This window comes from Kogia breviceps, chromosome 6 (genome assembly GCF_026419965.1).
Source record: "Kogia breviceps isolate mKogBre1 chromosome 6, mKogBre1 haplotype 1, whole genome shotgun sequence".
NCBI classification, from domain to species: domain Eukaryota; kingdom Metazoa; phylum Chordata; class Mammalia; order Artiodactyla; family Physeteridae; genus Kogia; species Kogia breviceps.
The window spans coordinates 73,920,610-73,947,831 of record NC_081315.1 but is presented as its reverse complement, the minus strand read 5'-3'; the positions used below and the strand labels follow the sequence as shown (position 1 = coordinate 73,947,831).

The window sequence follows — 27,222 nt, the reverse complement described above, 5'->3', positions numbered from 1 at the left end:
TTTGTGTATGGTGTTAGGGAGTGTTCTAATTTCATTCTTTTACATGTAGCTGTCCAGTTTTCCCCGCACCACTTTATTGAAGAGGCTTTCTTTTTTCCATTGTATATTCTTGCCTCCTTTATCAAAAATAAGGTGACCATATGTGCCTGGGTTTATCTCTGGACTTTCTATCCTTTTCCATTGATCTATATTTTTGTTTTTGTGCCAGTACCATACTGTCTTGATTACTGTAGCTTTGTAGTATAGTCTGAAGTCAGGGAGCCTGATTCCTCCAGCTCCATTTTTCATTCTCAAGATTGCTTTGGCTATTTGGGGTCTTTTGTGTTTCCATACAAATTGTGAAATTCTTTGTTCTAGTTCAGTAAAAAATGCCAGTGGTAGTTTGATAGGGATTGCATTGAATCTGTAGATTGCTTTGGGTAGTAGAGTCGTTTTCACCATGTTGACTCTTCCAATCCATGAACATGGTATATTTCTCCACCTATTTGTATCATCTTTAATTTCTTTCATCAGTGTCTTATAATTTTCTGCATACAGCTCTTTTGTCTGCTTAGGTAGATTTATTCCTAGATACTTTATTCTTTTTGTTGCAATGGTAAATGGGAGTGTTTTCTTAATTTCACTCTCAGGTTGTTCATCATTAGTGTATAAGAATGCCAGAGATTTCTGTGCATTAATTTTGTATCATGCTACTTTACCACATTCATTGACTAGCTCTAGTAGTTTTCTGGTAGCATCTTTAGGATTCTCTATGTATAGTATCATGTCATCGGCAGTGACAGCTTTACTTCTTCTTCTGATTTGTATTCCTTTTATTTCTTTTTCTTCTCTGATTGCTGTGGCTAGAACTTCCAAAACTATGTTGAATAAGAGTGGTGAGAGTGGGCAACCTTGTATTGTTCCTGATCTTAGTGGAAATGATTTCAGTTTTTCACCATTGAGGACGATGTGGGCTGTGGGTTTGTCATATATGGCCTTTATTATGTTGAGGTAAGTTCCCTCTATGCCTACTTTCTGCAGGGTTTTTATCATGAATCGGTGTTGAATTTTGTCAAAAGCTTTCTCTGCATCTATTGTGATGATCATACGGGTTTTCTCCTTCAGTTTGTTGATATGATGTATCATGTTGATTGATTTGCATATATTGAAGAATCCTTGCATTCCTGGAACAAACCCCACTTGATCATGGTGTATGATCTTTTTAATGTGCTGTTGGATGCTGTTTGCTAGTATTTTGTTGAGGATTTTTGCATCTATATTCATCAGTGATATTGGCCTGTAGTTTTCTTTCTGTGTGACGTCTTTGTCTGGTTTTGGTATCATGGTGATGGTGGCCTCATAGAATGCGTTTGGGAGTGTTCCTTCCTCTGCTATCTTTTGGAAGAGTTTGAGAAGGATAGGTGTTAGCTCTTCTCTAAATATTTGATAGAAGTTGCCTGTGGAGCCATCTGGTCCTGGGCTTTTGTTTCCTGGAAGATTTTGAATCACAGTTTCAATATCAGTGCTTGTGATTGGTCTGTTCATATTTTCTATTTCTTCCTGGTTCAGTCTTGGCAGGTTGTGCATTTCTAAGAATTTGTCCATTTCTTCCAGGTTGTCCATTTTATTGGCATAGAGTTCCTTGTAGTAATCTCTCATGATCTTTTGTATTTCTGCAGTGTCTGTTGTTACTTCACCTTTTTCATTTCTAATTCTACTGATTTGAGTCTTCTCCCTTTTTTCTTGATTAGTCTGGCTAATGGTTTATCATTTTGTTTATCTTCTCAAAGAACCAGCTTTTAGTTTTATTGCTCTTTGCTATCGTTTCCTTCATTTCTTTTTCATTTCTTTCTGATCTGATCTTTATGATTTCTTTGCTTCTGCTAAATTTGGGGGTTTTTTGTTCTTCTTTCTCTAATTGCTTTAGGTGCAAGGTTAGGTTGTTTATTTGAGATGTTTCCTGTTTCTTAAGGTAGGATTGTATTGCTATAAATTTCCCTCTTAGAACTGCTTTTGCTGCATCCCGTAGGTTTTGGGTCGTCGTGTCTCCATTGTCATTTGTTTCTAGGTATTTTTTGATTTCCTATTTGATTTCTTCAGTGATCACTTCGTTATTAAGTAGTGTATTGTTTAGCCTCCATGTATTTGTATTTTTTACAGATCTTTTCCTGTATTTGATATCTAGTCTCATAGCATTGTGGTCGGAAAAGATACTTGATACGAATTCAATTTTCTTAAATTTACCAAGATTTGTGACCCAAGATATGATCTATCCTGGAGAATGTTCCATGAGCACTTGAGAAAAATGTGTATTCTGTTGTTTTTGGATGGAATGTCCTATAAATTTCAATTAAGCCCATCTTGTTTAATGTATCATTTAAAACTTGTGTTTCCTTATTTATTTTCATTTTGGATGATCTGTCCATTGGTGAAAGTGGGGTGTTAAAAGTCCCCTACTATTATTGTGTTACTGTTGACTTCTCCTTTTATGGCTGTTAGTATTTGCCTTATGTATTGAGGTGCTCCTATGTTGGGTGCATAAATATTTACAATTGTTATATCTTCTTCATAGATCGATCCCTTGATCATTATGTAGTGTCCTTCTTTGTCTCTTGTAATAGTCTTTATTTTAAAGTCTATTTTGTCTGATATGAGAATTGCTACTCCAGCTTTCTTCTGATTTCCATTTGCATGGAATATCTTTTTCCATCCCCTCACTTTCAGTCTGTATGTGTCCCTAGGTGTGAAGTGGGTCTCTTGTAGACAGCATATAGATGGGTCTTGTTTTTGTATCCATTCAGCCAGTTTGTGTCTTTTGGTGGGAGCATTTAATCCATTTGCATTTAAGGTAATTATCGATATGTATTCTCCTATTACCATTTACTTAACTGTTTTGGGTTTGTTCTTGCAGGTCTTTTCCTTCTCTTGTGTTTCTTGACTAGAGAAGTTCCTTTAGCGTTTATTTTGAAGCTGGTTTGGTGGTGCTGAACTCTCTCAGCTTTTCCTTGTCTGTAAAGGTTTTAATTTCTTCATCACATCTGAATGAGATCCTTGCTGGGTAGAGTAATCTTGGTTGTAGGTTTTTCTCCATCATCACTTCAAATATGTCCTGCCACTTCCTTCTGGCTTGCATAGTTTCCATTGAAAGATCAGCTGTTAACCTTATGGGGATTCCCTTGTGTGTTATTTGTTGTTTTTCCCTTGCTGCTTTTAGTATGTTTTCTTTGTATTTAATTTTTGATAGTTTGATTAATATGTGTCTTGGTGTGTTTCTCCTTGGATTTCTCCTGTTTGGGGCTCTGTGCTTCCTGGACTTGATTAACTATTTATTTTCCCATATTAGGGAAAATATAATCTCTTCAGATATTTTCTCAGTCCCTTTCTTTTTCTCTTCTTCTTCTGGAACCCCTATAATTTGAACGTTGGTGACTTTAATGTTGTCCCAGAGGTCTCTGAGACTGTCCTCAGTTCTTTTCATTCTTTTGTCTTTATTCTGCTCGGCAGTAGTTATTTCCACTATTTTATCTTCCAGGTCACTTATCCGTTCTTCTGCCTCAGTTATTCTGCTATTGATCCCATCTAGAGTATTTTTAATTTCATTTATTGTGTTGTTCATTGTTGCTTGCTTCCTCTTTAGTTCTTTTAGGTTCTTGTTAAATGTTTCTTGCATTATTGTCTACTCTATTTCCAAGATTTTGGATCATCTTTACTATCATTATTCTGAATTCTTTTCCGGGTAGACTGCCTATTTCCTCTTCATTTGTTAGGTCTGGTGGGTTTTTACTTTGCTCCTTCATCTGCTGTGTGTTTTTCTGTCTTTTCATTTTGCTTATCTTACTGTGTTTGGGATCTCCTTTTTTCAGACTGCAGGTTCGTAGTTCCCGTTGTTTTTGGTATCTGTCCCCAGTGGCTAAGGTTGGTTTAATGGGTTGAGTAGGTTTCCTGGTTCAGGGGACTCGTGCCTGTGTTCTGTTGGATGAGGCTGGATCTTGTCTTTCTGGTGCGCAGGTCCACGTCTGGTGGTGTGTTTTGGGGTGTCTGTATCCTTATCATAATTTTAGGCAGCCCCTGTGCTAATGGATGGGGCTATGTTGCTGTCTTGCTAGTTTGGCATAGGGTGTCCAGCACTGTAGCTTGCTGGTTGTTGAGTGAAACTGGGTCTTGGTGTTGAGATGGAGATCTCTGCGAGGTTTTCGCTGTTTCATATTACATGGAGCTGGGAGGTCTCTTGTGGACCAGTGTCCTGAAGTTGGTTCTCCCACCTCAGACACACAGCCCTGACGCCTGGCTGGAGCACCAAGGGCCTTTCATCCACACAACTCAGAATAAAAGGGAGAAAAAATAGAAAGGATAGGAAAGTAAAGGAAAGCAAAGGAAGGAAGGAAGGAAGGAAGAAAGAAAGAAGATTTAAAAAGTAGTATAAAATAAAGTTATTAAAATAAAAAATAATTATTAAGAAGAAAAAATTTTTAAAGTAAAAAAAAACAACGGGACTGTCAGAACCCTAGGACAAATGGTGAAAGCACAGCTATACAGACAAAATCTCACACAGAAGCATACACATACACACAAAAAGAGAAAAAGGGAAAAATATATATATCGTTGCTTCCAAAGTCCACCTCCTCAATTTGGGATGATCCGTTGTCTATTCAGGTATTCCACAGTTGCAGGGTACATCAAGTTGATTGTGGAGCTTTAATCCACTGCTCCTGAGGCTGCTGGGAGAGATTTCCCTTTCTCTTCTTTGTTTGCACAGCTCCCGGGGTTCATCTTTGGATTTGGACCCGCCTCTGCATGTAGGTCACCCGAGGGCGTCTGCTCTTCGCTCAGACAGGACGGGGTTAAAGAAGCAGCTGACTCGGGGGCTCTGGCTCCCTCAGGCCATGGAGAGGGAGGGGTACGGATGCTGGGCGAGCTTGCACCAGCCTGAGGTGCGCTGTGCGTTGTCCCGGGGAAGTTGTCCCTGGATCACGGGACCCTGGCAGTGGTGGGCTGCACAGGCTTCTGGGAGGGGAGGTGTGGAGAGTGACCTATGCTCGCACACAGGCTTCTTGGTGGTGGCAGCAGCAGCCTTAGCGTCTCATGTCTGTCTCTGGGGTCAGCGCTGATAGCTGCAGCTTACGCCCATTTCTGGAGCTCCTTTAAGTGGCATGCTTTATCCCCTGTCCTCGCATACCAGCAAGCAAAGAGGGAAGAAAAGGTCTCTTGCCTCTTCGGCAGCTCCAGACTTCTCCCAGACTCCCTCCCGGCTAGCCATGGTGCACTAGACCCCTTCAGGTTGTATTCACGCCACCAACCCCAGTCCTCTCCCTGGGATCCAACTGAAGCCCGAGCCTCAGCTCCCAGCCCCCGCCTGTCCCAGTGGATGAGCAGACAAGCCTCTCGGGCTGGTGAGTGCTGGTTGGCACCGATCCTCTGTGCGGGAATCTCTCCGCTTTGCCCTCCGCACCCGCTTACCGCGCTCTCCTCCGCGGCTCCAAAGCTCCCCCGTCTGCCACCCGCAGTCTCCGCCCACGAAGGGGCTTCTAGTGTGTGGGAACCTTTCCTCCTTCACAGCTCCCTCCCACTGGTGCAGGTCCCGTCCCGATTCTTTTGTCTCTGAGTTTCTTTTTTCTTTTGCCCTACACAGGTACGTGGGGTGTTTCTTGCCTTTTGGGAGGTCTGAGGTCTTCTGCCAGGGTTTAGTGGGTGTTGTATAGGAGCAGTTCCACGTGTAGATGTATTTCTGATGTATCTGTGGGGAGGAAGGTGATCTCCATGTCTTAACTCTTCCGCCATCTTCTCTCCTCCCCTGCCTAGAACTCTTTTAAGTCTCTATCATGGTTCTTTGGTACCTCTGTGCCTTGCTGGTGGTAGGAGAAAGGAAGCCAGAATCAATCTTTAATCAATGTGGCTGAGTGAAGAAATGATCATGATGGAATACAGTGAATGGCAGTAGTAAGCTTTGGTGCTGTCTGTCTGCTGAGGGCTGCAAGATCTAGGAATTCTATTTTATATTTTATTGTATATAACGTATGTTTTGTCTGTATTCTCTGGATGGTCCCTTGTCACTAAACATGCCACGTCAGCAGCCATCTTTGGGTTTGTATGTATGGTCTGTTTTAATTGTTGTGTCCTATGGAGAAAGAACAGAGGCTGATTGAACACTAAACAATTTAGTGGGACCAAATGGAGGCCTAATGATAGGCTGACAGCGTGTGTGCCAACAGATGTGCGCACTTCGATAGTTGGAAGTAAGAGAGGGGAGGAAGAGGCCGTCACATGGCACACAGTACTTCAAGCCTGAGGGCGCTAGACAAACTGGTTTGGGGAGAGGGATTCAATCCCAGCAAACACCCCAGCCGTCACATTCAAGTAAGCTGTTAGTTTAAATCTTATTTGTTGTACAGTTTGTTTGCATTTAACTTGTGAACTCTTAACAGTCTTATAGTTGTTAAGAGTTATAAGCATGAGAAGTTTCCACTGAGTTTATGTTTGTACTTAGTTAAGTGGTATCAAGCTACTAAAGTGTACGTGGCACTTAAGAATTCAGGGTTGGAATTAAGAGTTCAGGCCCTGGTTTGTTGTATGACTTTCGGCCAGTTAATTATACCGTTTAAGTCTTGATTTCTTCATCTGTAAAATGGGGTGACAAGAGTTCCCATAATTATGTGAAGATTCATTGAGTTACCATGTGAGAGGTGCACATAGTGCCTGGCTCACAGTGAATGCTCTGTAATTGTTAGATTTTGACATAAAATAATTTTCTTTTTCTAAAATAAGAGTCCAGAAATATTCAGGCTTGAGAGACCGGGAGTCAGGTAAAAGCTTTTGTGATTTTTTTTTTTTTCCCCCCCGGTATGTGGGATTCTCAGTGTTGCGTCCTCTCCCGTTGCGGAGCACAGGCTTCGGACGTGCAGGCTCAGCGGCCATGGCTCACGGGCCCAGCCGCTCCGTGGCATGTGAGATCTTCCCGGACCGGGGCACGAACCCTCATCCCCTGCATTGGCAGGCAGACTCTCAACCACTGCGCCACCCGGGAAGCCTGCTTTTGTGATTTTGAGAGATCTGGGATCAGTTCTGGCTCAGCCTCTTAGCCAGTCTTGTTACCTCTCAGATGCTCAGTTTCCTAACAATTTCCCGGGGTTGTTGTGAAGACTAATTAATAGTAAATGCTGCCATTTAGGGAGTGGCTTCCCTGTGCCAGACACTGTACTGAGCACCTACGTACCTTATCTTTATTCCTGCTTATAGCTTAGTGAAGTGAGGAGTATTATCCTATTCCTGAAGACAGAGGAACTGAGAGAAGGCAGAGCGTGGCTGGACTCAGGATCTGCCTGCCTCCAAAGTTCATGCCCCTGACCTGAGGTCCCTTTGCAATGCACAGGTGATTCATCCAGTAGATTTCTTCTGTGGCAGGAAGCTGGGAATAGCCACATTAGGAACAAAAGTTGTGATATAAGGGAAAGGGAGGGATCCTTGTAATACTGGAGGGAAACTCTTACTGCGTGTAATGGGTCTCAGGATGCCTTGGGAGAGGGGTGTGGAAAGGAGGACCTGAGGCTGGGTGTTCTGTAGATACACCTGGGGCCAGCCCTGGATATTTGTATACCATTATAAAAATTAAGTTTAATTTAGGATTGTTATTGATATTTTAAAAAGTATTTTAATTCTGGAAATTAACGGAAAACTGTGTATCTTGTAAGACTTGCCCAGGGGCAGGATCTCTTTCACCTAAATCCCAGTTCTACTTTCAGTTGATGTGTGGTTTTAAGCAAGTCATATTTCATCTCTTTGTCTAGTTTCCCCATTTAAGCTGGTTTACAAATGGGTGAAATGGCCATTACTTACCTCTTCCTAATTTGGTCTCAAATAACCATTTTGGTGTCCTTTCCTACACTTCCCCTGAACCACCCTGAACTTCAGCCACAATGAATTTCTTTCTGTTCCCTAAATCAGTGCTTTGTTGTTTTTGCTGCCTGAGTTAACTTCTCCACTTTCTCTAAAGAAAAGCTCCTACTTATCCTTTAAAAACCAAAACATCAGTTCCTCCCCAAAACTGCCCCAGCTTTTCCTGGCCCAATCACTGTCTCACTCCATAGCATACCATGAGTGCATGACTTCAACTTTATCTGATTGTGAATCACTCCCCTCTTCCTCTTCCACCTACCATATGCTTGTGAATTCCTCTTGAGGGGACCCTCAACCCCCTTCCATAACATTGAAGCTGCAGCACATAGTGCTGTGCTTGGTGTCTGATCAGTGTTTGCTGGCAGGATAGGTCAAATAATGAATGGCCAACTTAAGTGTGAACCTTTATCTACAAACGTCATAGCCAAGTATTTGGATGAATAAGCCAAAATATTTGCATAACACAATGTATTATATATCATGGAACATGTATTTAGGGGGCATAAACCAGCCCAGTATACCAGTCATCTCAAATTTTCCTGTGTGGATTGACTGGCATCTGACAGCTGCTTTTAGTCACAGGGGCAAGTGGTGAGTGGAGACAGGCCTCTCAGAAGCCAACCATAGTCTGCTGCTCAAGAAAGAGAGCCAGTAGGTGATAAATGACCCCAGAGCAGTGTCTGGAAAAACTCCATGATGTCAACAGGGATTTTCTCCAGAGTTGGGGGATTAAGGGTCATTTGATTTTCTTTGTGCTGTTAGTATTTTCTAAGGTTTCTACAGTGAACACGTGTGACTTATTAATTGGAGGATGGCGCTCTGGCAGTTTCTTTTGTACACTAACTGGCAGAGGCCCAGGAGCAGGGTAGGTGGCCCTGTCTGACCAGATCCTTTGGCACTGTGCAGCAGGTTCTTTACAAGCTGGCCCCTGCTTACCTTTCCATCCTGCCTCATGTACCCTGTCCTTCAGCCACACCTTTTTTTTTCTACTTATTTATTTTATGTGGCAAACACTCATAGATATGATACTACAGGTCACTCTTCTAAGCACTTTGCAAATACTAACTCATTGAACTCTCATAACTATCTAATAGTATCTATGAAGTGGCTACTTTTATTATTCCTATCTTATAGATGAGGCAGCCTAGGTCATTCTGGAATATGTTTTTCATCCCATGTGCTGTGCTGTTCATTCCCCCCCATGATATTATCGGAATTTCTTTTCTGAAATTATCATGTAAATCTTGGTTCCTCTGTGTTCTCTTAGCATCTTTTTTATATTCAGTACTTAGAACGTTGGTTGATAAAGTTGCTGTGTATGTCTCTCCCACAGGTAAACTTGGGCAAGTGACTTAATTTTTGTTCCTTCCTTCTGTAAGATGTGTCTAATAACTCTTATCTCACAGAGCATCTGAGGATTAAATGGTGCAATATTTGGACTGTATGCTCAGGGAATGAGCTTTTCCTATATGTACTTGATATATTCCTTGACACAGTTGCTGGCACAGAACAGGTGTTGTCCTGTGGGAAACTGAGTGGAAGGGACAGAAGGAAAGCCTGGGTGACTCAAAGTCAAGGCCACTGCAGGAGAAGAGAGTGGAGCACCCCTGAATGCCTCATAACAGCTTGAGCAGAAGACAGCTGAGCGAAGGCTGTTGGGTTTGGTCATTGGTGGTGTTTTTGAGAACAGCTTTAGCAGCTGTGACGAGAGGGGAGGCAGATTGCAAGTGGTTAAGGAGGAGTGGGTGGGAAGGAAATGAAGACTGATGGTGTAATAGTCTCTCTCTCAGCAAGGGAGGAGCAGAGTTAGGGCAGTAGCAGGGCCAGAAGAAGGTTCTTGGTATGGATGGCAGAGGCCTGAAGGTGCCTATAGGCAGGAGAAGTAAAAACCTTAGAAGAGCGTGGGTGGGGAGAATGTTCCTCTCCCTGTTGTGGCTGAAGCTCAGGCCATGCTCAGAATCCAGGTTGCCCCCTCAGGGACTTGGCTCCTGTTTTGTTACCTGTTTGCAGCTGGGGCATCCAAGGTCTGGGGAGCTTTAGGATCCCAGCTTTCAGTTGGGATCCTTGGGTAATGTGTTTAACCTGTCTGAGCTGCAGTTTCATCATCTGTAAAATGAGAATTTTGTGAGCATGAAAGGAAATGACATCTGTTAAGTGTCACTACAGTGTCCTTAGCTGTTGTGTCCTTTTAACCTTCTCATAGAGGCAGGATGAAAGAGAAGAAAAAAGGGTAAATCCTAGGGTGCTTTAGACCTGCAGAAGGAAGAAGTTGGGGATGTGCTCCTGGGACAGCTGTTCTCTTCTCCATGAAGTAGGGGAATTGGAAGGGTTTGTAGCTCTGATGAGACTGGTGGGCTCCATGGAGGCCACCAGGTTCTCTCCACTAGAGATACACAAAAGACCTGAGGACAGCAGCGAAGGCCTGGCTAAGCACAAAGAGGACAGTTAGGATTGTTTTCGTGACCTTCTGCAGCCAGGCATGCCTGAGTCGAAAAAGGTGTGGGTAGAACTGGGGGCTGACGGAAATGCCGGGGGTATGGGGATTCGTGTGCAGGGGGTGGGAGGCAGGGAGAGAGAGACGGGGAGAGAGGGAGAGTGGGAGGATGCACTGGTGAAATGACAGCCAGACGTCACATGGGAGCTGGTGGCCTGGGAGGGTTGGCAGGTCTGAACGTCATATGGTGACAGGATGCAGAGCTGGTTACTGGGAGCAGGATAGGGACCCCAAAGATTGTGGCCAGAGGGGAGTTTCAAAGTATTAGATGAAGCAATTTTGAATGACTAGGGCCATGGGAGGGCTGGGTCACCCAAAATAATACAGTGTTCTTCATCTTCATTTCTCTACTTTTCTTCTGTTCTTTGTCATATGACTGTCTACACCCCCTCCTAAAGTAACCTTAGTCTTTATACAGCTTTTTGTGTGGAATGTATCAGTTAATATAATTCAGTAAACATTTTTTATTTCTTCATTGTATTTGTAATAATTTTTAACGGATATGATATATCAAGTTATCTTTGCACACACTACTTTGTATCTTCCGGATTTTTCCCTGGGATAAATTCTCAGATGTGAGATTACTGTGCTCAAGAGTGTGAATGATTCGGAGGAGGGAGTCTTGGTATGTCATTAGTTACTTGCTGTAGGGAGATTTGCATTGAGCAGGGAGGAAGGGCAATAGGGAAGGAAAAAAAAAGAAAAAAGAAAAAAGAAAATTCAAATACAGACTCTGATTGGAGGCTTTATGTGAGCGCCCTATGTCCATCTCACATCCTCCTGAGTTCTGTGTGTTGGAGTGGAAGATGTAACTGGTGGAGTTTGCATTTGCGATTGAGTGTTTGGTTTGGTCTCTGATGCTTTGTTTTTCAGGGGAGAGGGCGTGGCTATCATCAAGAAGTTGAAGAAGTTACAGTGTGTGTCTGAGAGGAAGGCACAATCAAAGGGACTCTCTTTCTAAACATATCTAGAGCTTTTGGAGGAGGGCAAGGACAGCAATTTTTTTTTTTTTTTTTTGTGATATGCGGACCTCTCACCGTTGTGGCCTCTCCCGTTGCGAAGCTCAGGCTCCGGACGCGCAGGCTCAGCGGCCATGGCTCACGGGACCAGCCGCTCCGCGGCATGTGGGATCTTCCCGGACCGGGGCACGAACCCGTGTCCCCTGCATCGGCAGGCGGATTCTCAACCACTGCGCCACCAGGGAAGCCCAAAGACAGCAGTTTCATCTTTGGCAATTAAAGGATTTAATTATTTTGATTACAGTTCTCATAGTGTTAGTATTTTGAATAATTTTAAGAATATAGGGAGACATGCTTTAGATAATTATTAAGGAAATTGTAATAGTTTGAATCAATGATTTTTTTAAAAACAGATATTATTATTAATAACATTTTTTCCTTAACTTATGATTGGAATGGTTCTCCTTTTTTTTTTTTCTTTTAACAGAAAAAGTACAGAAAGGGATTTATTGATGTGTCAAAAATCAGATGTGTGGAAATAGTGAAGAATGATGATGGTGCCATTCCCTGTCAAAATAAATATCCATTTCAGGTGAGCTGGCATATTTTTTCAACAGTGAAATTCTGGTCTTTTAGTCATGCTTATTATTTGACGTTAGTGTTTCCTGTCATTGCTTTGTTGATTGATTTCTTTCAGCTTTGTTGAAGTATAATTGACACATAAGAATTGTATATATTTAAGGTGTACGATTTGATGTTTTGATATATGTAAACATTGGGCAATGATTGCTACAATCACGCCAATTAACATATCCATCACTTCACATAGTTGCCATTTTCTTTTCTTCCCTTCTTTTTTTGTTTTGTTTTTTTTTGGTGGCGAGAATACTTAGTTACCTTCTTAGCAAATTTCAAATATGCAGTGTTGTTAACTGTAGTCCCCATACTGCACGTTAGATCTCCAGAACTCATTCATCTTGCATAACTGAAACGTTGTACCCTTTGACCAACATCTCCCCATTGCCCCCCTTCACCTGCCCCTGGCAACCACTTTTTTGCTCTCTGTTTCTAAGAGTTTGTTTAAAATTCTACATCTGAGGTCATGTAATATTTCTCTTTCTGTGTCTGGTTTATTTCGCTTAGCATGATGTCCTCCAGGTTCATTCATGTTGTTGCAAGTGGATGGATTTTCTTTTTTAAAGCTGAATAATATTCCACTGTGTGTGTGTGTGTGTGTGTGTGTGTGTGTGTGTGTGTGTATCAATTATCTTTTTTTATGCATCTGTCTGCAGACATCTCCTCATGTTTACCAACCCTGAGGCTCTCAGAACCCTCTCCTTTTTGGGTTTTCATAGAGGCTTCATTACATGGGCATGATTGTTTACATCATTGGCCATTGATGACTGAACTCAATCTCTAGCTCCTCTCCCCTCCTCAGAGGTGGGGGGTAGTAGGACTGAAAGTTCCAACCCTCTAATCACACGGTTGGCTTCCCTGGCAACCAGCCCCCATCCCTAGGGGCTCTCCAGTAGTCACCTTATTAGTATAACAAAAGACACCCATATCATTCTCAGCACAGGAAATTCCAAGAGTTTTCTAGGAGCTCTGTGCCAGGAACCGGGGTAGAGACCAAATATATATTTCTTACTGTGAATCACAGTATCACAGGTATGAAAGTCATGGGCCAAATGAGGCAACTACAGCCCCACATCCCTCTTAGAGCTTTATCTTTACTTCTTTATCACATCTCATTTTCTGTCTTGTAGTAAGGTATTTGATTTATTTTTGTATCTCATGTAGTCCTAGCAAAATGCTAGTTGAATGAGTTAATCACTGAGCAGAATATAGCAGTATTTGTTCTATGGGGTTCCCATTGCTGTTTGACCACACTTATTTGATTAAAGTGAAAGAGAAGAGATTGTCAACAAAAAATTAATCAGTCGATCTAAGAAAGAAATGGAAAATTTTATTCAATCCAAAGTTGAGGATTATAACCTGGGAAGAGAATCTCAGAAAGTTCTGAGAACTATTCTGCCCATTAGAAGTCAAGACACAGTTATGTAAGTTTCTTGAGGCAGAGGGCTGGCCATCGACGTATTATTGACAGTTTACGTATTCCAGATCTAAGTGGCATCACAGTGGGTCATGTGACCCCTTACAAGATCAGGAAGGAATGCTGTCTTTTAAGGAGTTGTCTTATTGCTGCTAGCAGAATGTTGCTCTTTAGGGTTGAGCAGGTATTTCTGCTGATGGGGAGGTTTGGTGATGCATAATAGAGTTATACAATGCATAATAGAGTTATACAATGCACAATGCGGGGAGAGAGGAGGCCAAAGGGCAGAGAAGAATTTTTTGTTTAAATTTCTCTTGTCTTGCCATAAAAATATGACTTTTACTCCACAAGATTATCTATTGAATATGGTCAGGAACAACCAATTATTGATGAAAGAGTTATCTGTGTTCAATCCAGTGACATGGTGAAAGGTTTCTAGCCAGATTTGTTTTTTGTTTCTTTTTTTGTTTGTTTTTGGCCACAAGTGGCTTGTGAGATCTTACAGGACCTTGGTTCCCTGACCAGGGATCCAACCCTCACCCCGCCCCCTACCCCAGCAGTGGAAGCACGGAGTCCTAACCACTGGACCACCAGGGAAGTCCCCAGATATTTTTTTAGTCAATTGAGGTGTTTCTGCCTTGTGACTGACCATCAAGGGTAAAGTGATAGACCAAAGACAAAATTCTTGGGTTAGTTTCCCATGCTTAATTTTATTCTTAATATTAAGAATAAGACTGTTTAGTTGCTCACCTGGAGGTACCTCTGAAAGAGGTACTGTGGTTAAAAGTTTGGGCTCTGGACTCAGGATCCTGGCTTTCTGGATGACCAGCCAAATGCTGATGGGCAGGTAACTTAAGGGACACCATTTGCAGTACATTCTATGTGAATAGTGCCTCTGGGAGTTATCTAGAATTGGATTGTCTTGGATAGGCCTTAGTCTCCTCCTCTGTAAAATGGAAATACTATACCTTGATGGTAGGATTAGTTGAGTTAATGTCTGTAAAGCACAAAGTATAGAGTTGGGGTGGTCAGTGCTTAATTAAGCTACCTACTTCAGTTATTTATAGTGGCAAAAGGAAGGTATAGGAGTGATATTGAAAGAGTAGTCCATTCATCTCAAATATTATTCAGAAAAATATTCGATTGGAATAGTCCCTGTTATACCAAGTTTACTTAAGGAACTTTAGTTTATTAGATCGCAAGAAATAACAAGATTGGCAAAGCATCCTGGCCTCTGTATATATATTTTTTCTGTAAAAGCACAGTCCTTTGTAAAATGTATATCCCACTGGATGGAGACATGAAGAAATAGATGTGTTTTTGTAAGAAGGGAATCTAGGTTCTTTGTATCGGAAGTAATTGACTTTTGGTCAATCATTTCAGAATCCTTTATTGATGCCTGTGGTACCAAGGGCTCTGTGCTAGGCAAGAGTGCTGTGTCTAAGCTTTTCTCACCTGTTCCATCTTTTGTCTTATTTCAGGTTGTGCACGATGCTAACACTCTCTACATTTTTGCACCTAGTGCACAAAGCAGGGACCGATGGGTGAAGAAATTAAAAGAAGGTAAAACTCATATAATGAAATATAAATCTGTCCATAATTTCAGAATATAACATTGTTGTCACTAAGACAGAGATACGGCTAGTATATCTTGCATTTATAATATTTTAATCTACAATAAGTGTTTTCCAAGAACATTCTCTGTTACTGTAAGTGACACATGTTGAAGTTAACTTCCTTTTTTATAATCTGGTTCCTTCTATTGGCATATACATAGTTTTTAAGAAGAATTTGCTTTCATTTAATGTGTAATACGTTTGGAGGTGACTAAGCACTGGGCTCTTATGGTAATAGGATTTGGTATTTTCTAAGAAATTGCCTATGTAGTCAACATTTGATGTGGATGAATTGACTTGTATGTAAAGTATATTAATCAGTGATTTGACCTGCATAATCCTCATCACTTTTTCTGCAGAACAAAATGGTGGTGGGCTGACTTTTGTGTTTATCCATCATGGTGTAGCAGAGGTCACTTCTGTTAACAAGGGTGCCTCACCAAAAAAAGAGGTGAAGGAGAACTCTATGGATTTTCTGAATGCTGGATTATATGTTATGAGGGTTTCCTCATAATAAACATAGTATTGAAGAAAGAATGATCAACAGGAAACATTCTGTTATCTCTGTTTTATTTCACTCATCATTTAATGTGTCTATGAATTACAGAAATAAAGAACAACAATAATATTATGATTAAATATCATCCTAAATTTTGGGCAGACGGAAGTTATCAGTGTTGCAGACAAACTGAAAAACTAGCACCTGGATGTGAAAGATATAATCTGTTTGAGAGTAGTAAGTATTAATTTTATTCTGTAGTTATATTGTGCTCAGGATGTACATACTGTTGATATTATTGGGAGAAAGTGACATGATTTTGATTTTGATGTTGGTTAAATATGGCCTTCACTTTCTAGCACAGTGTAAACATAGGGTAGGTGTATTTTTGTAAGAATAATTTTATTTAGTTAGCAGTAGGACCATCTCATGGAATCAGAAGGTCTGTTTTGGGGAGTTTTGGGGAGTTTTTATCACAATATGAAAGCTTACTAAAAATGACTCTGTTAAAAGTGTGAGCCTAATGTAGCACCATCAGCAGCTTTTCTCTTCTCTTTTTTTAAAGCTTTACTGAGGTATAATTAACAAAATTGTAACATATTTAAATTTTGTAGTGAGGTGACTGGAAATACTTGTCTATGCATTGGAAAGGGTTCTTCCCATTGAGTTAATAAACACATCCATCACCTTGCATGTTTACGTGTATGTGTGTGTGTGTGAAAACATTTAAGTTCTACTCTCTTGGTAAACTTCAGTTATACACTACAGTGCTATCAACTATAGTCACCATGTTATACCTTAGATCCTCAGACCTTATTTATCTTTTTTTCCTGCTCTCTATATATTTTAATTGAGTTATAATTAACATACCTTATTCATCGTATAACTGAGAGCTTGTACCCTTTTCCTAACATCTCTATTTCCTCCACCCGCCATCCCCTGGCAACCATTTTTCTACTTCCTATTTCTGTGAGTTTGACTTTTTTTTTTTTAAGCTTCCCCATGTAAGTGATACCATGTGGCATTTGTCCTTCTTTGTCTGGCTTATTTCACTTAGCATAATGCCCTCCAACTTTCTCCATGTTGTCACAAATGATAGGATTTCCTTCTTTTTCCAAGGCTGAATAATATTCCATTCTCTCTCTATATATGCCATATTTTCTTTATCTAGTCATCTGTTGATGGATGCTTAGGTTGTTTCTATACCTTGACTATCGTGAATAATGCTATTGTGAACATGGGAGTGCAGATATCTCTTTAAGGTATTGATTTTGTTTCTTTGTGTATATACCCAGAATTGGGATTGCTGGATCATATGGTAGTTGTATTTTTAATTTTGGGGAGAACCTGTATATTATTTTCCATAGTGGCTGCATCAGTTTACATTCCCACCAGCAGTGCACAAGGGTCCCCTTTTCTGCACATCCTTACCAGCATTTGTTATCATTTGTGGTTTTTATAATTGCTATCCTAATATGTATAAGGTGGTATCTTATTGTGGTTTGACTTGCACTTCCCTAATGATTAGTTATGTCGAGCACCTTTTAAGGTACCTATTGGCCATTTGTATGTCTTCTTTAAAAAAAGGGTCTGTTTAGGTCCTTTGTCCACTTTTAATTGAGTTATTATTATTATTTGTTTTAACTATTGAGTTGTATGAATTCCTTGTATATTTTGGACATTAACCCCTTCTCAGATATGTGCGTTGCAAATATTTTCTCCCCTTCTGTTGGTTGCCTTTTCATTTTGTTGATGGTTTCCTTTGCTGAGCAGAAGCTTTTTGGTTCTGATGTAGTCCCATTTGTTTACAGTGAACAAGACATGGCCCCAATCCCTGTGGCATTTACAGTCTATTCAAGAAGGCAGAAATACAAACCAGCTTTAATAGCATTTAAAAAAATCTGTTCTAAAATAGTATTACAAGCAAAATGCACCAGAGTGAGAGAGTCTGAGTGGACTTCTTGTTATGGGTTCATTTTTACTTTTCCTTAAAACTGTCAATCATTGGTAGATGGCATCTTGACCTATTTTTGTCATTGTCATTTTCAGGTATAAGAAAAGCACTACCTCGAGCACCAGCACCAGAAATAAAGAAGGTTAGCTGGTCTTTAACGTTTGGAAACATTTGCAGTTTATAAAGTATGTTTATGTTCATTCCTGTCATGCTGCTCCCTGCAAGGATCACTTCGGAAATGGATAGACTATGGCTCACTTGATTTTTTTTTTTTTGGTGTCAAATAATATCAATTTAATTGTATCAGATATTATCATCTGGCATTCTGCCTCTATTCTGGCTTCAAGAATTATGCAATTCTCGAATTGTATCTGATCTCGAATGCTTGATCCAGCATGAATCTGATATGAGTGACTTTGGGTGGGATACTTCAGCCTTTGTTTCCTCAGTTGTAAAATGGAAATTATATACTCTACTTCATGGGATTAGTATTAAGAATAAATGAGAATGCAGATGAACTTATTTACAAAACAGAAACAGACTCACAGATGTAGAAAACAAACTTACGGTTACCAGAGGGGGAGGGGGATAAATTAGGAGTTTGGGATTAGCAGATACAAACTACTGCATATAAAATAGATAAACAACAAGGTCCTACTGTATAGCACAGGGAACTATATTCAATATCCTGTGATACACCATAATGAAAAACAATATGTAACTAACACATTGTAAGTCAACTATACTTCAATTAAAAAAAAAATGAGAAACAGTATGCTAGCTAGGTACTAAGAGTGTGCCTTGCACACAGCAGGCACAAAGCAGTGCAGATTCCTTTGAGTGGGAGGAGACCTGACAGAAGTAGTTCTGCTTTTCCCCACTGAAGGCCATTAAATGGTGGGTCTGCCTTTAGTCCTCCTGGTTTCTACTCAGGTTACCCTTGCCTCTCCCTGGAAAGCTAGTCCTGACACTGAACAGAAGCCATTTGATGTTTAAAGACAGGTTTTGCTCTTGTCCTAGATTCTGAAACCCATGAGAGGTCCAGTAGCATCAATATCATCGAACTCATGGTGTGGGTTCACCAGATTATCTAAGGCAAGACTTTATACTGTGGAGACGTGCGCATTGCTTGGTGTTTTACTGCACACCCAGTTTCAAACAGAAGATTAAACTATTATATGTTACCTCCTTTTCTTAGCGAAGGCCTCCCCCACCAATTCCACCTGAAGAAGAAGGTAATAGTGAAGAAATAGTTGTAGCCATGTATGACTTCCAAGCGACAGAAGCACATGATCTCAGATTAGAGAGAGGCCAGGAGTATATCATATTGGAGAAGAATGATATTCATTGGTGGAGAGCAAGAGATAAATATGGGTAGGTATTCCCTCTCTGTGGATGATACACAGTGGGTGACTGGGAGTTAAATACTGAGTGAGAAGAGGATAACCTGTAACTGTTATGTAATGAGACTAGTTCAGCGGCCATAAATGAAAATATATGTTATTACTTTGCAGTAACACAATGTATTCTTAGTAGTGACTCAATAAATATAAATGAATCAACCACTCCTTTCCAGAAATTAGAATCCATGACACCGGTCTCTTTCTCATCCATTATATGTCTAATTGGATTGTTTGATCTTGGGGGAAGTTACGTTTTAGGTCCCTTCCGCCCGCACTCCACCCCCAAGGTAAAGTAATCTTAGATTTGTCTAAGAGAGAGAATGTGTATGTGTGTGTGTATGTGTGTCTGTCTTTCTGTCTATATGTATGTGCATATGTGTCTGTGTCTAAAATACATACATACAAGAAATTTAAAAACAAACATTATTTATGCAAAATAATTTAGGATTTAAAGAGAATAGTCCTTTCAATCTTATTATTGGTAAATAATGGGTAAATGTGGATAAACATAGGGGATCAGTCTTAGGCTTCATTAAGAAAGCTCTGTATCCTGTGCTTACCTCTGAAATATAATCCTGTTTATATTCTGAGTTCCTGTGGATAGGAAGAGGAGGACTTTTTTGTCCTGGTTGGAGCATGTCCTCCCTCCAAGTCTGCTTTCTCACCTCCTGTCCCACCACAATTCCAGTTCTCTGTTCTCAGGTCACTTCTGGAGAAGCAGTGGAAGCCTCTGGTTTGGGCAGGGTCTGTTTCTCCTGCTCGCTTCTCAGCAGTAGTAGATCTCCTGAGTGCTGGTTTGCTGTGCATTATTACCTTTCTGGAAACCTTTTAATCTATGTTTACTGTAGAAGATTGATTTTTATTTTTTATTATAGACATTTTCAGCTATCCAAAAAGTACATAATAGTATAATGGAGCCTCTTGTCACTTGACTTCAGAAATTACCAACATTTGGCCAGTCTTGATTTTAAAATCTTCCCAACTGTTTTTTTCTCAAGTATTTAAAACTAAATCCAAATCGTCAAGTCATTTCACCCCTAAGTCTAAGTGCTAAAGATTTTTTTAAACAACTGCTGTGTCATTATCATACTTAATAATAAGTTAAAAAACATCATCTGTAGGCTTTCCTGCAACATTTTCAGGACTAGAAGAAGAGTACAAATAAAAGCCCAGATAACATATGTTTAAATATTTAGAAGTTATAAGTCAAGCTAACAAACTGGTAAATAAGATACAATTTATCCTCCAGCTTGACAAACATACCTTCAGAATGACAAGGAAGGCAAGGTTTGGTTTGGAGTTCCATGCCAGAATGTGATAGTGCACAGAGGGCCAGCTCCCTGGGGTGTCTCCCTTCTCTCTTCCCTTCTGCCCTGGACTCCATCTCACATGTACCGTGTGAATCTCCCAGCCATACCTCCAAACTCTGTCCACACGGTTTGCAAAAGCCACCCCCCAACTTGGTCACTCCTTGGACCTGGGCTGGAGTGGGTGCACACAGTCAGCATCATTTGCTTTTCAAAGGATGAAACCCATTGGAAAGGCCCATGTAGGGCTTGGTAGTGGGCAGAGAATTCTGGGGCCCTAGTTACGCAGATGACGGTCCAGAGGAAGGCTGAAGGATCATGGGCTTTAGCATCCTCTCGAAAGTGTGAGGTCAGAGCAGGGGCCCTCTGGTCCAGGTCTAAAGATAGTACCAACTCTGTAATTCTGGTTTCCCTTAAGTAGCTCTAATCTGTATTTTACAGTTTAATCAAGGTTAAAACAAGGTCCACACATTGCATTTTGGCTGATAGGTCTCACATCTTTCTTTTATTCTGTAACAATACCTAGCCTTTTTTTTTTTCTCATTTTTGATTTATTGATAAAACCAGGTTATTTTCTCTATGAAATGAGCTACAATCTAGATTAAGCTGTTTGCTTCCACATGGTGTCATTTAATATGTATCTGTGGCCTGTATATCTGGTTGTTCCACTTCTGATGATGCCAGGTTTACTCATTGGTTCAGGTGTCAACATTATTCCTCTATCATAAAGTTCTTTATCAATGTTTCACCTAATGATTTTGGCATCCATTGATTATTGTTTAGTTCCATTATTTCATTAGGGATAGCAAAATGGTGATTTTTCTAATTCTGTCATTCCATCTGCATTTATTAAATCTCTAAAGAACTGCCTCATGAACCAGTTCATTTAGTTCATGCAGGAAAGGCAAGATACATTTTAGATTCTTATCTTTTACCAACTTTTCAGAATAATGAGTTGATGACCAAGCTTCCTCTGTTGATAACAATGGTAACCAATAATGTTTTGTGTTATTATAGATGCTTATATATTTGGTTTCAGTCTATTGCAGTCATTATTGTTTTTGCTTGAATTGTCCCATCGTGGGTCAGTGGTAGCTATTTTTGATTGGGGACGCTTTAGTCTTTCTCAGCTTCCCTGCTTTCTGAATAAAATAAAATAGCTCAAGTTCATCTTGTATTTTTCCTGGCTAAACCTGCAATTTGCCATTTCCCCAAGGAGTTCTGGCTCCTTGTAGTAAGAAGCAATATTTAGAGACAACAGTTGGAGTGCTTGGATTCTAATTGCTGCTGGATTATTGTTGCTTCTAGACCTTTCTCAGTGCAACAGAGCTACATATATGCACTGGTTGTGTGTGTGTGTGTGTGTGTGTGTGTATGTTATGAGTTCTTACTAATAGTTCAAATTCAAATTTAAGATTACAAGGTTTTTACTCAACTTAGAAATTTTATATATGTATCTCTTTTATGCTGAAATTCTTGGCTCCAACCAAGATTTTAACTGATATGATTGCTCCTTAAACTGTAATATGCATAGGAGATAGGAGTCATCTGGGGTAAAATCAAAGATTCCATAGGCCCACATAGGCCTTCTCAGTTCCGAACCCATACCCAGTGCATTGGAGGCACAGAGCCTTAACCACTGGATCGCCAGGGAAGTCCCGGAATTTGCCTTTTTAACAGGTGACCTGATGATACTGATGTAGATGTCAGGCATTACCCTCTGTAAAACAATGCACTACACAGACTGTTGAGGTATTGGAGTGATGGGTGTTTTTATCCAACACTTCAACTTTTCTGAAGTAGTGGTTTCTTTAAAACATCCCAAGAAATTGTGAATTCAAAAGAAGCATCATGGAATATTAGGAAGGGCTCTGCACCTAGTCACAAATTCAGAATTCAACTTATGGCCCTGTTGCTGGCTAGCTTTGAGACCTTGAGAAAGTCTCTCAACCTTTCTAAGCCTTAGTTTCCCCACCAAAAGGTGGGTACAGTAATGCCTGCCTACCTCAGAATTTTTGTAAGGATCAAATGAGGAAGTCCTTTTTAAAGCATCAAATACTATAGCTATATTTACTTATTGGGGGTCAGCTAGTCTTTCTTATAAGCTTTAGGCAATTTTATACTTTATTCCGGAAAGGTAGAAATTTTTCTTTTAGTACTCTCTTAGTAAAATAATTTCAGTTTATCTAAAGTATTTTTCTTGTTTCTAGGAGTGAAGGATATATCCCAAGTAATTACGTGACAGGAAAGAAATCAAACAACTTAGATCAATATGAGTAAGTAAAAGGTTATTTTGTGAATGTGGAGAACTAGAAAATGTTTTTATTTTCCTAATTATGTAAGACATTTTGGAGATTAATGGTTATCTTTCATTATCTTTAGAAGGATATACTAACTTATCCTTAACTCAGTTGTCTAGGATGGTAAATAGACGTTGTGAGAATTAGTTTCTATAATACACTTTACCTGAAGGTACTATGTGTGAATAGAATTACAGAAGTGAATATAATTGAATTGAATTTAAACGAATCATAGCTTTAGCTGACTTTGAAATACAGCTCATTGTTCATTCATTCAAGAAATCAAAATACAGCTTCCCAGAGTGGCCTTTAAAAATTTTTGATTGTTTCTTTTTTCTAACTATAATAACAATATGTGATTATTGTTTTAAAATTCTTTGAAAATATGGAAAATGTTAGTAAGAGAAATTATTCAGAAATCAACTAGAGTTGACCTCTGTCAACATTCATATTTTCCTTTCAATCTTTAGAATCATGCTGTATATACTGTTTTATATCCTGTTTAATTCACTTAACAGTATATTATGAATGTATTTCCTCATGCCATTAAATGTACTTCGAAAACATTTTAATAATTGCATTATATTTCATTCAGTCGTGAATTCTTCAAATGTTTACTGAGACCTTAGTGTGTATCAGGCACTGTGTGAGGCCTTAAACGGTACAACCAGACATATGGTACATGGATGTGCAATGATTTATATAATCATTTCCTTATTTGTGTGGCATTATGTTGTTTAGGCATCTTTACTATGTAAAAATACTGGGATACCTCTTCCTGCTTATTGTCTTAAACTAGATCTCTAAAAATCTGCTTACTGAGCTAAAGCCTAGTTATGAACTTCTTAAGACTCCTAATCATGCTGTCAAATTACTTTTCAGAGAAAACAATGGACTGCTGTTTATATGCTCACTAGCAGTGCATGGCCAGGTTTTAATGAGAGGCTTATATATACCAAATATATATGAGCCTTTTGTGGTCATTCTGAGGTGGTGTACTGATGCTTCATTCACTTCTTTAAAAACAACACTGTCACCACCACCACCAACACAAAGCTGTTTCCTCTGTCCGTGTTACTTCCTATAATGTGCGTGTACCTTAAAAGTCTAGAAAAGGATTAACAGATTCAAAAGTCCTAGCACTCGGTGGTGTGACCCCTCAAAGTTGTTTTAGAAGTAGGTGAGGGTATAAAGAGCATGTAACTAAAATAGTGGTTTTGTTCTTGAATAAGTTTTAGGAGAATAGAGTAAAACCTTAGAATTAGGGAAGATGCTAAAAGGTAAAAACTTAGACCTGATTTTAAAGGGATCTGACCGAGAAGTACCTGGTGATTTCAGGAGGGATGTGCTTGGAAACCAGATAATCCTCATCTAAGTGGGAGAACTCCCCTTATCACTCATGGGATTACACATAAGGGTTTTAGGAAGTTTATGATTCATTGCCATGCAATTTTGGGGTGCCTGACTCCACCTTGGTATGACCAAGTGAACTTGCTGTGGGAGTCCCCTCAGCCAGCTGCCCAGGGATTGGGGATTCCACGTGACGTGGTGCCAGCCCTGACTGGATGAGAAAGGAAAAACCTGTCCTCAGTGCTGACAGTCACTCCTGCTGTCTTTCCACTGCAGTTTGTGTTGGATTTTGCTAAAGCCCATCCTGTAACACGTCTTAAATGTCTCCAGGGTTAAAAAGCCTTTTGCCAGCTGCTGAATCAAGAGCCCTTCTGCTGTTTGTTTGGGGGCAGGAGGAGTCCGGGCAATGACTGTCCACTGGGCTGGGCTCAGGACTGGCAGCCTGCAGCTCACAGGGCCGTCAGTACCCTAGTTCCCACCTCCACACCAGGTCCCAGTTGGGGGAGGACAGGACCATCGGAAGTGCTGCCGGAAAGAAACTGGGCTCATTGTTGTGGTCAGTAAGATGTTCTTGATGGAAGCACGCTAAAGGAAGAAGGTGACAGGAATTCAAGGACGCTTAGAACAGGAAAAGTCTAGGACAAGGCTTTGCGTGGGTGATCCAGGAGGCAAGGGCCAAAGTGAGAACCGGCAAAGATTATATAGCTCGTTGGTTGGTTGGTTGGTTGGTTGGTTGGTTGTCTTCAATTTTTTGTTAGTTTATACTTGTTGCCTTCTTTTTCTGATTTACCCAACCCACCGTCTCCAAGAATCTTGGCCAGGATCCATCCTTTCCAGAAGGTTGTCCCCAAAGCTGCTTTCCCCTCTATTCAGATAGCACTATGAAGTCCTGTCCCTCTGGAGTGTTTGAAGTGACTAGCCAATCTGAAACCCTCATTTCCATTAGGGTTTTGATATCTAAGAATGGAATGACAAGTTACTTACAAATCCTGGGCATTCTTTCTAGAAGTATATACTTCCTTCATAAGGGGAAGCTAACTAACCTCCAACAGGCATTCCTGTGCCGGGCTCGTGGGCGATGCACGTGGGCTGGCATGTGGGCGGCAGCTCTCCGGCTCACCACGTGTGCATCGTTCTTCCCGACAGGATGCGTTCAGCAGAGCCACGCTTGTCTTTCCCTCCTTGCCTGGTGATAGGTATCATGGAAGAGGAAGAGAAGCCACAAAGAACTGTTAGGAAATACTCTCCATGAGATGACTCATCTTTTGATTTGTTCACTACTCCTTCCTCGTTTCCTTCCTTCAACAGACCCTTCAGGGTCTGAGTGTATATCCTAGGGAGGAAAACATCCTTTCTGGGGAAACGGCAAATACCATACAAATGACCACTTAGAATAGGATTTGTGCTGTGGAATTTTTTTTCTTTCCTTATTTCTTTTATCCCTTCCCAGGAGCTTGACTATATACCAAGTGAGGAAAGGACCTTTTTCTTTCTCTTGAGTATCGATTTTCTCTTGAGAGCCACAATCTAGCTTTACTGATTTCTTGCATCTGAACGTGAACCTGAGCCTCCATCGTTTACTCTCACTGTGAAGATGTGGGCTTGGAACTCCCGTGATTAATAAAGAGAATTTTATTTTTCAATCTTTCAGGTCCTGCTGGTTTATAATGCATAATGAGAGCTGCAGCTACCTTTCCTAATTAATTTTTTTGATTGTTTTTGGTATCCTGACAAATACTTCTTCTATCAATGGGAAAGCTTTAGGGACAGAATCCATTCTGTTCTCTTTTATTTTATTTCTCAGTTGCATTCAGAAATTGATCAGAATTTAAATTTGCAATTTTGTTGAACTTGGTCTCAGTTCAAAAAGTGGGGTCCACAACAATGAGATCTTAATACCCACAATTCTGAGGCCTGGTTAATCACTTCAGGCTCCAAATAAAAAAGTTTTTGGCTTGTGTTGAGATTATAATTTGTGTTTGTCCACTCCACCTGCATAAAAGAATCCAGACCAAAAATGATCTTGTATTTTTTTCTTTCTATTTTTCCCTTCCTCAGTCAGGGAAGTCCTTTGTATTCACTTGTCTTGGGGTGTTTGCTGGGCCAAAAGCAGATGCTGTTTCTTTTATAAAAGCCTGAGGCAGTGGTGGGAACTTCCCAGGTTTAGAGGGGCCAAGCTGGTTTCATAACATTGGAATCCTTGGGAAATAGGACTGTGATGGAGGGTTCTCTGCCGACTAAAGTCCATCTAGAACAAACCACACAAAACAAAACAAAAACCCCAGTTTAAAGCTGACAGTCTGAGTTCATCTTCTTTGGCCAACTTGCTGATAATCCCCTGGAGAGCATGGGCTGCGGGAAGCAGGGAGAGGGGAGTACCTCTGAGGATGAGGTGGGAGATGGCAGTATCCATCTTTCCTTAGGAAAGATTTCTCAAAGGTTAAGCAGGGGCACCCATATGCAGGGGCTTGGCACAGAGTGGTGGGAGGGCAGGTGCCACTGCTTGGCCCTGGCGGGATTCCTACAGTAGACCTTCGGAGAGCTGCCAGGGGTCGGGGCTGTGCTGGAACCAGTAGGTCTGGAAGACCCAGGAGGCCTGCTCTTCTGTTTTGCTCTGTTTCTTTCAGTACCTGGGACCTTCGTGAAATTTGTGGGGGAGGCTTCATGATGATTTGAGATGAAATCTACTGCCTGTTGGTGGGATGGGGGCTTGGGATTAGATTTAATTGGAATCCAAGACAATAATGTGGTGACATTTCCTGTGTATTTGAGTCAGTGGGGTAAAATTCATTCTTGCTATTATTATAATAGTTAAAAATTGGAAATGATTTTTATGTTAAATAATGAAGAATAGCTTAAATAAATGATGGCGCATCCAGACCGTGATGCACAGGACTACATTGCTTTGCAAAGGTGTGTATCGTATACTGTTATATGAAAAATTCAGGTTCTGATATAGCAAGTGTAGCTTGACCTCACTTTAATAAAGAAAATAAGAATGTTGACATACATATGTGTCTTCATAAAAATATGGGTAGAAAAAGTCTGCCTGTATGTGTATCCAAATGTTACTAGTGGTTGTCTATATTATTGAGATTATGAATGAGGTCTTGTTCTTATTTATTGTTTGTTAATGATGAGTAATATTATCAATACCTTGCTAATCCTAAAAAGAAAAAAGAACAATTTAAAAAACCTGAGGCCTTAAACCTATCTTTTTCTGTTCAGATGGTATTGCAGAAATACGAATAGAAGCAAAGCAGAGCAACTCCTTAGAAGTGAAGTAAGTGTTTGTACTTGTCTTGTAGGTTTGGTTTCAGCACAAAATCAATTTTAACGAATCCGTGATTAGTAATTCCACCTACCTCTGTTTCTAAAGCCCAAAAAATACTATGGCGTAAGTACAAGTTTTGGTTTT

General features: G+C 40.3%; 1 protein-coding gene across 1 annotated transcript in view; it reads left to right on the top strand.

Moving 5' to 3' along the window:
* Positions 1–27,222, top strand: part of TEC (tec protein tyrosine kinase) — a 153,156-nt gene that overhangs the window by 101,764 nt on the left and 24,170 nt on the right. The window contains exons 3-9 of the mRNA XM_059067278.2: positions 11,810–11,914; positions 14,857–14,938; positions 15,599–15,727; positions 17,540–17,586; positions 18,643–18,818; positions 22,365–22,430; positions 27,033–27,087. Of these exons, the coding sequence (XP_058923261.1) occupies positions 11,810–11,914; positions 14,857–14,938; positions 15,599–15,727; positions 17,540–17,586; positions 18,643–18,818; positions 22,365–22,430; positions 27,033–27,087 (660 nt within the window). The remainder of the gene's footprint in view (positions 1–11,809; positions 11,915–14,856; positions 14,939–15,598; positions 15,728–17,539; positions 17,587–18,642; positions 18,819–22,364; positions 22,431–27,032; positions 27,088–27,222) is intronic.